The 13,877-nt window shown below is 33.4% G+C and overlaps 1 protein-coding gene across 1 annotated transcript in view; it reads left to right on the top strand.

Moving 5' to 3' along the window:
• Nucleotides 1-13,877, top strand: part of LOC129534464 (protein eyes shut homolog) — a 512,806-nt gene that overhangs the window by 205,161 nt on the left and 293,768 nt on the right. Inside the window, exon 5 of the mRNA XM_055391596.1 lies at nt 4,524-4,756. Coding sequence (XP_055247571.1) covers nt 4,524-4,756 — 233 coding nt within the window. The remainder of the gene's footprint in view (nt 1-4,523; nt 4,757-13,877) is intronic.

The following is a 13,877-nucleotide window of genomic DNA, read 5'->3' as shown; positions in this document are numbered from 1 at the left end:
AAAAACCAAACACCGCATATTCTCACTCATAGGTGGGAATTGAACAATGAGAACACACGGACACAGGAAGGGGAACTTCACACTCTGGGGACTGTTGTGGGGTAGGGGGAGGGGGGAGGGATAGCATTAGGAGATATACCTAATGCTAAATGACGAGTTAATGGGTGCGGCACGCCAGCATGGCACATGTATACATATGTAACTAACCCGCACATTGTGCACATGTACCCTAAAACTTAAAGTATGATAATAATTAAAAAAATAAAAATAAAAAAATTAAAAATAAAAATACAAAAAATAAAAATTAGCCGCGTGTGGTGGCAGATGCCTGTAATCCCAGCTACTCGGGAGGTTGTGGCAGGAGAATCGCTTGAACCCGGGAGGCGGAGGTTGCAGTGAGCCAAGATTGGCCATTATACTCCAACCTGGGTGACAGAGCGAGACTCTGTCTCAAAAGAAAAAAAAATGAATAAAGTTCCGATACGTGCAACAACATGGGTGAACCTTGAAAACATTACACTAAATGAAAAAGCCAGTCCAAAACTATATATGTTATCTGATTTTATTTATATGAAAGGTCTAAAACAGGCAAATCTACAGACAGAATGTAGATTAAACGTTTACTAAGACTAGACTGAGGTTATATGGTGGAGAGTGGCTGTTAAGGGAAATGACATTTCTTTTGCGAATGACAAAATATAAAGCTAGATTGTGGTGATGGTTGTACAATTCTGTATTTATTTAAAAATATTAAATAACACTGTTTAAATGGGTACACTATGTATGCAAATTATATCTCAATGTAACTATTGAAAATAAAGTTATGATTCAGATAACAAGAAAAAAACTTAACACAACTTAATTAATCAGTTACAAACTGATAGAATCCATGATGATATATCCAAACAATAAAAACACTCTGCAGATTTTAAAAGGAAAGTGAAGAACTATACTTATGAATGGAGCAGCCCACCAAAAACTACATTTAGGTGAAAAAACAAAGAGTAGAATAGCATATCTAATAAATGGAAAGACAAAGTGGAATGAAGTATGTGTTTAGAGTATATTCTCATTTTTGTAAAAAAAAAAGTGAGTTTTCTTTACATGAGATATATGCATTTTGTTATCCAGATTATAATTCATTTATTTTATTACTCTTTACAATCAAACACAGTGATTTTTGAATCCTTTCTTCCCCTTACGCTATTAAAGCTCTAAACTCAAGGGTCTTCTAGCAGCGTTTGTTTCTTTTTAATATTTCATCATCATTCTAAAAATGATCCTACTTCTGTACTTGAGAAGCCAGGTTTGTAGGTACATATCTGTGTGAGCCCACTCTTCCTTCTAAAAATTTGTGCCAGACAAATGTCTGCTGAGCAGTGGTAAAGTCAGCTGGCAATGAGCAAAATCCTTCAGGCTGAAGCAATGTGACGTGTTTAGCCCCATGGTTTTCACAGGCTGCTTGCTGTGGGATTGAAATGAGTAGTAGTGTGTGTTCCTTTCCTGTTCCAACTAGAGTTCCCCAACACGACTGGAAATTGCTGTCCTATCAAGGTGTCTTTCTCCAGTGATCAAGTTTGGTTTTGAATCCATTGAGCATATGTTATTCAGACACTAATTCATTAAGAAAAAGTTATTGAAGACTAATTTCTTGTTATAATAATGGCTGGTTTGTCACTGTATCCTTATACAAAGTTACCTAAGAAACGATCAGACAGATTTTCACACTTACTATTTTCTAAACTCTCATACATTTATGATTTCTAGAATTTTAAAAATGGTAATTTTACTGTTCCTTTTTTACATTGCTAATTATATTACTAAGTCCAACATCTAGTTATGTTTAATAAACCTCCACAGTCACTTGATATTTTTAAACTGTATGTAAAAATAAGGTAAAATTTTAGCAGTGTGAACTAATTTTCCTTTTTAAATATATAACAAATTGAATACGTTTTATTTCATTCTAAATTTTAAAACAAGTAAATTTGTGACATAATCTATAACTTCCACAGATAAAACTGAAAGCCAAAGACTATTAATTATCATATATCAGATATGAAATTTGATCTTTATAACAAAGATCAAATGATTAATGTTACTTTCAAAAATTGATTTGTGATCCTGATGTTTTCGGATCAATTGATAGCAATTATTTTTGTGCAATCACTTAACTGAAATGTGCAAAATATTGATTTTTTTCAGGTGAGACATAGGGTCCCTGAGCAGCTACAGCAGGAGAAAGAAGTAGTGGCATTTAATTCTAATTTATTCCTGAGAAAGTGGTGACAGACTGCAGTTCATGAAGTCCATGGCAAATGTTAGAAATGGTGAAATTATTCAGAAACATTAAAACTAAAAATTAAATTAGAATTCAGAATATTGAGTAATAAATCCCATGTCATTCATATTAGCATTGCCATTTAACTTGATGAAAGTTGCCTTAAAGAGACAAACTTACATTGCAAGTACTAATAGGAAGATGTATGCTAATTTTCTGTTAGAGCAATATCAGAGAAAGTTGATTACAAAATTATATCAAAAGTGTTAGAACTTATATTATTTATAAAACTAAAGATTTATATAATGGAGCTATAAAATTAACCCGGGGTGACAAAATTATTTCACTGCTATTGTTCTTGTTTAGTAGTATGGTACAGGCCAGGTGCAGTGACTCACACCTGTAATCCCAATGCTCTGCGGGGGCCGAGGCTGGTGGATCACCTGAGGCCAGGAGTTCGAGACCAGCCTGTCCAACATGGGGAAATCCCGTCTATACTGGAAATACAAAAAATTAACCAGGCATGGTGGCGGGTGCCTGTAATCCCAGCTACTCAGGAAGCTGAGACAGGAGAACTGCTTGAACCCGGGAGGTGGAGGCTGCAGTGAGCTGAGATCGCACCATTGCACTCCAGCCTCGGCAATAAGAGTAAAACTTCATCCCAAACAAACAAACAACAACAATAACAGAAAGTAGTGTGATACATTGCATATTTACAAAAAAAAATCAAAATTATTTATACAATATTTACTGGAGAGCCTACTAGAGATCAAGCATCATTAGGAATAAAATGAAGAAAAACACAGAAGTCATCCCACCATCCTTCATGTAGATTGCAATCCAGAGGAAAGAGAAGCAGGTCAGGCTCAATCATGAAAATAAATATATTGTTACAATCTGTGATGAACACCATAAAGAAGAATTTCAGGTTGTGAAAGAACTGACCTGCACATTAATGTATCAGTAAAATATAAATTATCTATTTCATTTTCTTTAAATCTTTTGTTCCAATAAGTTGACATTAATGTGCGTAGTAGATATAAAAATAGCTTTTTAAGTCTCTAAGATCAGTTGGGGAATGTTTGCAGTGACTTCTTTTGCTAAGGTTTTATCTTTATGACAAGGTATAAAATAAAAATTTCTTATGTTTAATTGTTGATTTTTATTGCACAAGGCTTTTTACATTAAAAAGATAATTATCTCATTATTATATTAAGTGAAATTCTAAAAACCTTCCCAGACAGTATATGAAACTCATGAGTATGCTGAACACATTAATTCAACAAATTTTCTTAAGTATTATGAATAAAGATTTCTGATAAAATGAGAAACTTTTGTGTGGAGGGAGAAAGAAAAAACAATGAATATATACAATCTAAATAGTAGAGGCTACACATAAAATAACTATACTACAGTTTCATCTTGTTGGGCCAGGGACAAAAAATAATGCAGGCATGGGCTTAGCACTGTAGGTGAAATTTAGATAGGAATTGAGGAATAACAAGGCATAAAAAGTATATTAAACAAACTTCCAATATTAGGAAATTTCAGCGTCTTTAAGGAATAGCAATCTTATTTGGTTTGAGAGAATTTAAGGTACTTATTAGGAATCATGATAAAGTAGGCTGGAAGAGCAGGGATGAATCAGATTGTCAAGGGGTTTTGAATGTAAAAGTAGGAAATTTCACATAATTCAGAGAGATTTTTGTTGTTGTTCATTATTTATTGTAAAGAAAAAATTAAACTGGTATTAAAATTTGTAAAAAAAAATTAGGGAATATTTGTGGGTATTTCTAAGGTACCTCTTGGATAGCTCCCAGAAATTAATGCTAAGTCAGACTAATGAATGCACATTTCTAGCAGTTAACTCAGAAATCCTTCAAGTTCAAACAATCTTAGCATGAAGATGTAACATGACCTAATTCTTGATCTTAGGCTCATAAGATTTGTAACAGCTAAAGGAGGACTATGTTTTTTCCATAAAACAACTGACAAGTTTATGAAGGTTATTTCTTCCACGTTTCTTACTACTACAGGGTCATGTTATGTGGCTCAGAAATTTTTAACATTTACAAATCTCATAATTGTGAAACAAACATGATAATTTTATTTGTCCTCAGTTAAACCTTGATCAGTATTGGTTTCATTTTCTCTTATATTAAATCAAATTTTCTATTATTTCTATTTATGTTCCTAGTGCTTTTACTTATATTTTGTTTTCTTGTCTGTTTATAAATCACAGATCCCAGGGATTTATGCTGTCTCCAACAGCCTCCTTTGTTGATGCTTCTGATGTGACACAAGGGGTTGATACCATGTGGACTTCTGTCAGCCCCTCTGTTGCAGCACCCTCTGTGTGCCAGCAGGATGTATGCCACAATGGAGGCACATGCCATCCCATCTTCCTCTCCAGTGGCATAGTGTCATTCCAATGTGACTGTCCACTACATTTCACTGGCCGCTTCTGTGAAAAAGGTAATCAATCTTCATTACCCTTTTGTATTTCTTTTTAAAAACCTCTCCAGAGAATGGACAGGAGTTGAAATGTATTGTAAACTTAGTGATGGGTACTAGCACAAACAAGAAACAGCTGTATAATTTTATTTAAAAATGAATTCTGATCGAATACTTTCAGTTTAGTATTGTAGAAGCAAACCTAAGATGTTTTCTGCATTAGGAATGCCATTCAACATATATTTCCAATTACCATATAAAATAGAAGTTAAAATTCAAACATAGTGTTTTTTATGTAGTTACTTCTAAAATTATGGTGAATCTTTCCTTTGTTTCCATAGAGACAATTAGGTTCTAATTAATACTATTTTATTGCTTAATTGCCAAATAGCCACACTTATATACTTCATATGCAAATCCTCATATTTGAATTTAGTGTTTAAGAATAGTACATTAACTTTTGATGCTTAAGAATATGGTTTTAATATTAATGAAGCTGTTAATGAATGAAAAAAATATATTCTCCTATTGTCAACATCTAATAGCCTCCTAAGACGTTTTTAGTTAATTAGGGAAATGCTAGACAACTAAAGCCAGAAACACCCTGGACAGATTACAAAGGCATTAAGTCATGCTGCAGCTGACTTGTTGTCCTTGCACTGATAGCTGAAGTGTCATTGTGTCTATACAACTAATCTCCAGTTCCAAATTAGGGAGGAAGGGATGGGGATTACTACTGAATTATGATTCAGATAGCAGATAATTTTATTACTTATCCAAGACTGTATTTAATAAATTCCCATTTAAGCGCTAAAATGTGGGACATCCTAATGTTAATTCAAAGGGGTGTGTTTGTGTATGTGTATGTATGTGCATGTGTGTGGATGTGTGTGCATGTGTGTTATTCCACCCTTCTTCCACAATGACTTTGTGTGACTGTGAATGTTTAATATTTAGCTAAGTAAGCAAGCAAATATAGTAAAAGGCACAGAAATGGAAACACAGTCTATTTTCATGTTCCTCTTAAGACATCATATAAGTGTTCTTCAAAATTGATTTTATCTGTAAAATGCTCTGAAGATACATCACTGTGGCTTGATTTTGAGAAAAGTATTTCATGTGTTTGCAAAATATCATGATGTTTGCTTTCTGCTATAATTTAAGGCCATTTATATTATATTCTATGAGTAGAGCGATCTAGGGAGATAATTTGGGTTGTAAAGCTGTTTTAGATCTACATTTAACTATTTAAAATTCTGAGAGGGCTTTTTATCTTTTTAATTTTGTGCTAGGTGGAGTCTTAAAAAATACTCTTATTTATTAATTTATCTTGAGATGGAGTCTCGCTCTGCCACCCAGACTGGAGTGCAATGGCATGATCTTGGCTCACTGCAACCTCCACCTCCCAGGTTCAAGTGATTCTCCTACTTCAGCTTCCAGAGTAGCTGGGATTACAGACATTAGCCACCACACCCAGCTAACTTTTGTATTTTTAGTAGAGACAGGATTTCACCATGTTAGCCAGGATGGTCTCAAACTCCTAACACCTTAGGTGATCCACCCGCCTCAGCCTCCCAAAGTGTTGGGATTACAGATGTGAGTCACTGTGACTGGCCTATTTTAATTTTTTAATGTTAGTGTATCTCCTGGTCATACACACGTATTACACTAGCAATGACCCTCTAAGCCATCATTTCTCTCTGTCCCACTGAATCCCCAATTCTCTCTCCTTTAACTCTTTACCTAGTATCTTTAACACTTCATAGAGTAACTGTGTTTTCTTCCAGAAAAAAACAATGGAGGATTTTTGGAGTTAAGCAAGGTTTCACGGAGGTTTAATTGTATTTGATGTTTTGGTGGCAGAATATAGGAAAGTGACCTCAGGAAAGGAATTGGAAATCTATCCTATTTTTGCTGTAGAAATTATGTTTTCATATTATTAATCATTTTATACTTCTTAAGTTTTTAACTATTTTTCTTGCTGAATTGATAATATTTTAAAAACTAATAAATTGGATAATGTTTTGCTAAACATTAAGTAATCTATAGAGTATTTCTTTTTTAAAAGTACATGATAATCAGACACTATGACTAATATTTTTATCAATAATTAGTAATTACAAAATTGCATTTGAAGAATAACTTTAATTCATTAATACTGAGGCACGTGATATACTAAACAAAATTAATGTAATAGGACTATTTTTAGATTATCATAATATTATCCGTAACTTTTTTGTTGTTGCCTCTTTTGGAAAATGTTTCAGTATAGTACATAGAGTGCCATGTGATATGCATGTTCAGAACTGAAATTTTATTCGTAAATATTAAAGTGATGAATATTTATTTTTAACCATTTACTCTTTACATTTGAATAGAGTATCTTGCCTCTTTCTGTCATAAAGAAAGCCAAGGGCAGGATTGCGTTTTCAACCTGTTGCTCTAAATGTAATTTGTGATGTTGTGTGCCTTAGAATCCATACTGACACATGTCGACTACTGCTACTGCCTAAGGTCTGTAATTCAGGAATCTGGTCCTAGGGTGTCATTTTTTATAGCATGACTCAGGTTGGCCAGATGAAACCTGAATCATGCTATAGATGATGAAATTTAAGTGTAAATCTCAATAATTATCATATGCCATTTTCAAATTGTTTCAATTGCCTGGTAAAACCTTGCTTTGGATAAACAGTCCCTAAATCTTCTCTATTTATATTTATTATACTTATATTTATATAACTGCTTAGAAATGTTCTTAGTATTAAATGCTTACAATTTACAGATAAATCAGAATTTACAGACAGAGTGCCATGAAAATAATTTTTAAATGAATCCCTTATTGAGTACAATCAACACCTAAAATATATGAACTTCTGCTTCAGGAATGAAATTTGCATAATATTATTGTGAAGAGTCCTGATTTACCAGACGCTACACTGAGTGCTTCATACATCTTATTTCATTTAACCCTCAGAATAATCCTGCTGAAGTAGGCTCTCTAAATTACCCCCATTTACAAATGAGAGATCTAAAGCCTCGAGTTGTTAAATTACTTTGTCAAGGTCACACGGTCTGTACATGGTAGAAATGGGATTAGAAGTAATCTTGGCTGACTCCAGATTTCACACTTAACCACCATGCTATATTACTGTACTAGCTGGAAAATCAAATTTAATGTGATGGCATAACAAAATTTTTAAATTCTTCCACTCTGTCATCTGTTTATGAAAAAAAAAAATCTTTGCTTCAGGAAGAAAAGAGAGTTTTCTTTAAAAAATAAGATTTCAAAAATCGTCAAACCAAAGAAGTTAATGTTGATCTAGTAAGTTTTTAATGAAGAAGATATCATAATCCCCATAAAATTAAACTGAAAAACACATTAGGTGAGCCCAAAAAATTGCGTCTGAGTGGTCATATCTTTTCATAATGATTTCACTTAAACTAAAATATAAAAAGCAGATTTTAGAGTATTCAAATTTCAGAAAAATCTAGACATAACTGATGAAAGAACATGACTGAAAAAATATATAATTGCGTAGACATCTAGATATAAAGATATGTTGGAAACTGATTTTTCTTCCCAAGCCTCATTCCTTTTTACTTCTAGTTAATATTCTTAACCTGTGAAAGAATGTTAAAATATTTTATTTTAACAACTTTCATGTTACACAGCAAAATAGAGTTGTCAATTAAAGTATAGGCCTTAACTAAAATAGCACTAGATCCAGTAACACAGAGAAAGGGTTTCTGGAGCTATGAGACTAAGGAATGGGTCACCCACACACATATTTCCCATCTACTTGGCATTACATCATATGCTGCTCTACTTTATCAAATCATCCACATCCAATCAGCTAATAACATTGACTTATAGAATTAGTTTGATTTAATATGCTCTTTTTTCTTCAACACATGCTATCTTAATTCATATTAGCTAAACCTTGTTGCCTACTTTATCATAATGATCCTACATCTCACCAAGGGAAACATAAGAGCATATATTCTTGCTTTGTTTTATATGGCTGCATGCAGGCAGATGGCTGTCTCCTACTGTAAAGTTCAGAATGACAGATTTAGAATATCAGTGCCTTGTGTTGGGGAAAAGCATATGCCTCTGACTATTAATTATAAGATTAACATTTTTAAACAGCCCCATACATTTTAGTGTTCTATAAAACAGTTTTATAAATAGTAAAATAAAGGAGTATTTAAATGCCGTACATTAACAGCAAGAAATATTTTGTTTTAATTGATATTCTATCTACATATATTACATATATATTTAAAGGTTAACTGTACTGAGGAAACTACAAAAGTAGAAATAAAAGTGAGAGGCTTTACTAGGTGTTTTGTCTTGTTAAAAAAATAGACTGCCTTGATATCTTTGCTTTTACCATAACTAGAATATATTAAAAGTGTACAAGAGTAGTCCGAATTTATTTATTAAATTTAAATCAGATGTCTGAGTGTCAGGCATTCCATAGCTAAGAAGACAAGGGAAACAGAGCATTAGTAAAGTTCTTACAACAGAGATTTATCTCTTCCAGAGAACTGATGGCCTACATCATCAGAAAAGGACCAAGAAACAGGTGTTTGCATTTTCAAATGTTAATATCCATGTCTGAAAATCTGTATGAAATCAGAGAGCAATGCTGCATATTTATTAGTAAATGACAATGGCTGAAATACTGAGATGTTAAATTGAAAATAAATGGGAATTGAAGTCAAGAACAGTGACTAAAAGGAGACAAGGTTACCTATTATCAAAGACAGGGGATTTCATTTTTGAAGTCAGAGGTAGACTGGAGGTTTATAACCTGCTCTTCTCTTCACTATGAACTACTACATTCTCCAGCAGGGAACACTGGGCTCAGCTGGAGACAAAGACAGCCTGCTCCCTATTCTCATACTTATAACTATGACACAATCCTCAGTGAGCTTAAATCAAGGTTTTGACAGGGATGTGTTCCTTACTGGAGTATCTAAGGGAGAATGCATTTCCTTGTTTTTTCCATCTTCTAGAAGATGTCTGCATCTTTTGGCTCATGGTCCCATCTATTTTCAAAGAAAGCAATGGGAGGTCTAATTTTTCTCATATTGTATCTCTCAGACATACTCTTACACCACCCTTTACTACACTTAAGGATGCTTGTGATTATATAGGGCCCACTGAGATAATCCAGGATAATCTCTGTATCTCAGAGTCAGCTGGTTAGCAATCTTAATTCTATCTGCATCCCCGATTCCCCTTTGTCATGTAAAGGGGAATAGGCACAGTTTCCAGGAATTGGGCTTTGGACATCTTCAGGAGGCCATTATTCTGCCTACCACAGGACCTCTGGTCATCTTTCAGGAGACTTACCTGATTACACGAAAAAGGGAACCTATTGGGTGGATATCTAGTGTTCATCAAATTGAGGGAAGTAAATGAAATCAGCTTAGAAAATGTATCAAAGGATGTTCAGTGTTCTGGAAAGCCAGGGAACAAGAGCTATAATGAGGCTGATCTAGGAGCAGATTGGTCTATCCGCCCCCAGCACTGGATATGTGCCATGTTCTGAGCCACTTGCTCAAGATTCAGAGTCCCAGGAGACAGTCTGAAATTGACTAACTGGCAAAACCTCAGCCATATGCTAACCCACTGCCTGTGCAAGAGAAGGAGAGGAACAAGAGGGGCCATTTTTCCTTGGGCTTGTGAAATAGTAACTAGACAATACAATCCACCAAGATATCACAAAACAGGCCTCTTCTTTATTTCAACACAAAAATATAATCATTCACAAAAGGCATTCATAGCATGTGTGCACATTTTTTTTCTCCCTGGATTTCTGTCTTTTATGTCCATTTATTTTGCAGAATAGTTTAGCAAAACTTTTTGTTGCCTTTCATCTGTGCAAACACAATGTAAATACATCATCAAAACATTTCCATAAACAAAGATTGTTCCCTTTACTTTCAATTTAGGTCATCGAGAAAAATATTTTATGGAGAAAATATTATCTTAAATGGTACTTAAAAGGATCAGTTTAAATGATACTTAAAAGAAACCAGAATGAACAAATACTTGAAGGAGAAGAGAGCTGTCTAGTTTAGTTTGGGAGCAGGGCACATGTGGAATCGACTGAGAAATAAAGCTGGAAATTCAGGTGTGATTCATATGGCAGAGAACCCTAAATGACAGATTAAAATATAAAACATTAGAATGGTTTTCAATCAATCTAAGGACATAATGACCAGAATTGGACTTCAGAATGATAGATCTGAGGGTAGAATATAGAAAGGATTATGGTGGGGAAGAAGATGAGATGGGGAGAAAAATTGAGAAATAATTACAACAGGCCAAAAAATAGGATGAAAACTCTTTTAACCCTAATGCTTTCTAATAATTTGGAAGCATAGAAGATCTTTGTGTTCTCTTGTGCAGAATACAGTATAGATTTTTTTAACCCAAAATTTACCAGACTGGATAAGGCTTATGTCCTTTCATGTATTATTTTGTGAACAAAAATATGTGGCATAAAATGTGATTATAGAAAACAAGTCACAGTAAAGGTTCCATTCTTTCTTTTTGGCACTATCTTCTGCCCCACCTATTCACAGAAAAACTGAATTATATGCAGTAAAACTTGACCATGGCACAAAAGATATGGATAATAAAGCAAATGATATAGGCCTATTCTACAAAAGGTTACAGACAAAGCAAGAATGATCAACTAGCTAAACATTTGCAAGTACATGTATGCATGCACACTGGGAAGTATGATTTATCTTATATTTCTAATTCAGGGCTAAATTTCTTAACAGCCATGACTTCATCGCATGCATTCCTATTTGTTTTTAATACAATTATTATATACATTACATGTATACCCACACATAAAGATAATTTGACACATAAAAGATAAATAAAATACATGTTTAAAGTTTTTGTAGAATTATTAAAATCATTCACTATTGAAACTAACATTTTAGAGGTGCAGAAACAATGTTCAAAAAAAGTTTAGTAACTTAAGTAAACTACTAGTTAAAGGCAAGTGTAGAACTAGAATACAAGGTCCATACAGAAAATGTACCACAGCATGTGTCCCCCAGAGTTTTTCAGGGGTATATTCCAAGTTGAACTGCAAGAAAAATATACTGAGTTGTATATACTTGTAATAAACAATTGCATAAACAGATAAGATACTAACGACCTCAATTGTACCAAATTATCTCTAGAGGATACATATCTTACTCTAGGTATAGAAACTTAACATTTGATGAATTTACTAATTGTCCTTTTAATTTACAGACATGTTTAAAAGCATTTTTTTCTGAAATAAATTTGCTAACAAAAATAGAAAGTAGAAAATATCATTATAATTTCTTATATACTGCCAGTGAAATCACTTTTAAGTGACAATGGTTAAACAGTGGGAAGAATGAGAAAAAAATTGGTATTCAGTGATCATGCAACTTAATTTTTAATGGTTCCAGGACGGGGTACACTGGGAGTGGAGAAAGGCCTTTTTAAAAATCTACAATGAGGAAATGCCATTTAAGCCAAAACTTAAAAAATAGAAAGTCACCAGAATTTTGAAAAGCAGAGGAAAGAAAGTTCCAAAGAGAATAGTATGCTACCATGAACATGAGTATATAAGAATGATTTTTATGAGTTTTTTTAAAAAGGAAAACTGTAAGTACCGATAATTTTCTTGGACTTAATATAAGACTAAAACAAATTACTGAAGAAAAATCAATGCCTCTAATTTCATTCACTGATGTATTTTAAATTTATAATCAGCCTATTGTCCCTCATCTCATGAATTTTAATAAAGTTTTATGGCCAAATGCTAAATATGGCTATTTTTTCTGATACTGCAACTCATAGTCTTTCAAAGAAAACACTATGCTTTTCCATAGGAGAATACATTTTCAGATAACTAAATTAATAGGGTTTAGTTGAGAATCTCAATGTCATTTGACATATTAACATTTTAAATATTGGTAGAGGAACTACATTAATATTTTTGTATTATACTATTTACAATAAAATAGTAAGGATGTGTAAGAAAATACTATTCTCTAGTTAACGGGAATAAATCAGGGAAAAGGATTGAAGAGTATAAATTTGGATGATATGAAAACAGACCAACAGTAAAAACGAGGGCTAATGTGAACCTGACCTAAAATGTTATTACACAATGGCAAAACAACAAGGAAAAACTATAGTGAGCAGAGATAATTAAGAACAAAACGTGTGGTCTCTGGGAAATTCATTTTCAGACATTTTTGTCAACATGCGATGTGCCTTTGATAGGAAAAACTTAAAGAACTTATATGTAAAAGACGACATCATGCCCTTACTTGTAAATACAATCTTATTAATGAAATTGAAAACTATCTGAGTAGAAGAATTTATTATTTAACTGTCCTGGGAATATTAAATCAATTTCAATTGCTTTAATCTATTTTGGTAAGGTTTCTCTGTGAATGTCTCTATTCTCTGTCCTAGGATCATAGATATGGACCTGAATACATATGAAGAGATATGAGGCAATATGGAAATTAATCTTCACACAAATACGCCACCTTTTGCCTGCAGTTCTCTTGACTGCCTGTGGTTTAAAAGTAGGAAATGGAAACTTTGTGTAATCTCAATGTTTCTGAAGATTACAGTAGTCCCCACTACTCCACAGGGGATAGAATTCTAAGACCGTCCCGCAGTGGATGCCTGAAACCTCAAATAATACCAAGCCCTATATCCAGTCATCCTTTGTATTTACGGGAGATTGGCTCCAGGACTCCTCTCAGATACCATAAACAATCAAGTTTCTTATATAAAATGGACAAAGGAATTTTTCACATCCCAGGTGGGATGGATGGGGATGGTGTGAGATTTCATCACGGTACTCAGAAAGGTGTGCAATTTAAAATGTGTGAATTATTTCTGCAATTTTCTATTTAATATTTTTGGATGGCATTTGCACATGGAGTAACTGAAACTGAGGAAAGCAAAATAGAAAATAAGGAAAAACTACTGTAATATCGGATTGTCTTAGCCCATTTTCTGTTGCTATAACAGAATACCACAGACTAGGTAATTTATAATAAACAGAAATTTAATGGTTCATAGTTCTGGAGACTAGAAAGTCCAAGATTG

The sequence above is a fragment of the Gorilla gorilla genome, chromosome 5, assembly GCF_029281585.2.
Source record: "Gorilla gorilla gorilla isolate KB3781 chromosome 5, NHGRI_mGorGor1-v2.1_pri, whole genome shotgun sequence".
NCBI lineage: Eukaryota > Metazoa > Chordata > Mammalia > Primates > Hominidae > Gorilla > Gorilla gorilla.
This window is presented reverse-complemented; position numbering and strand designations above follow the sequence as displayed.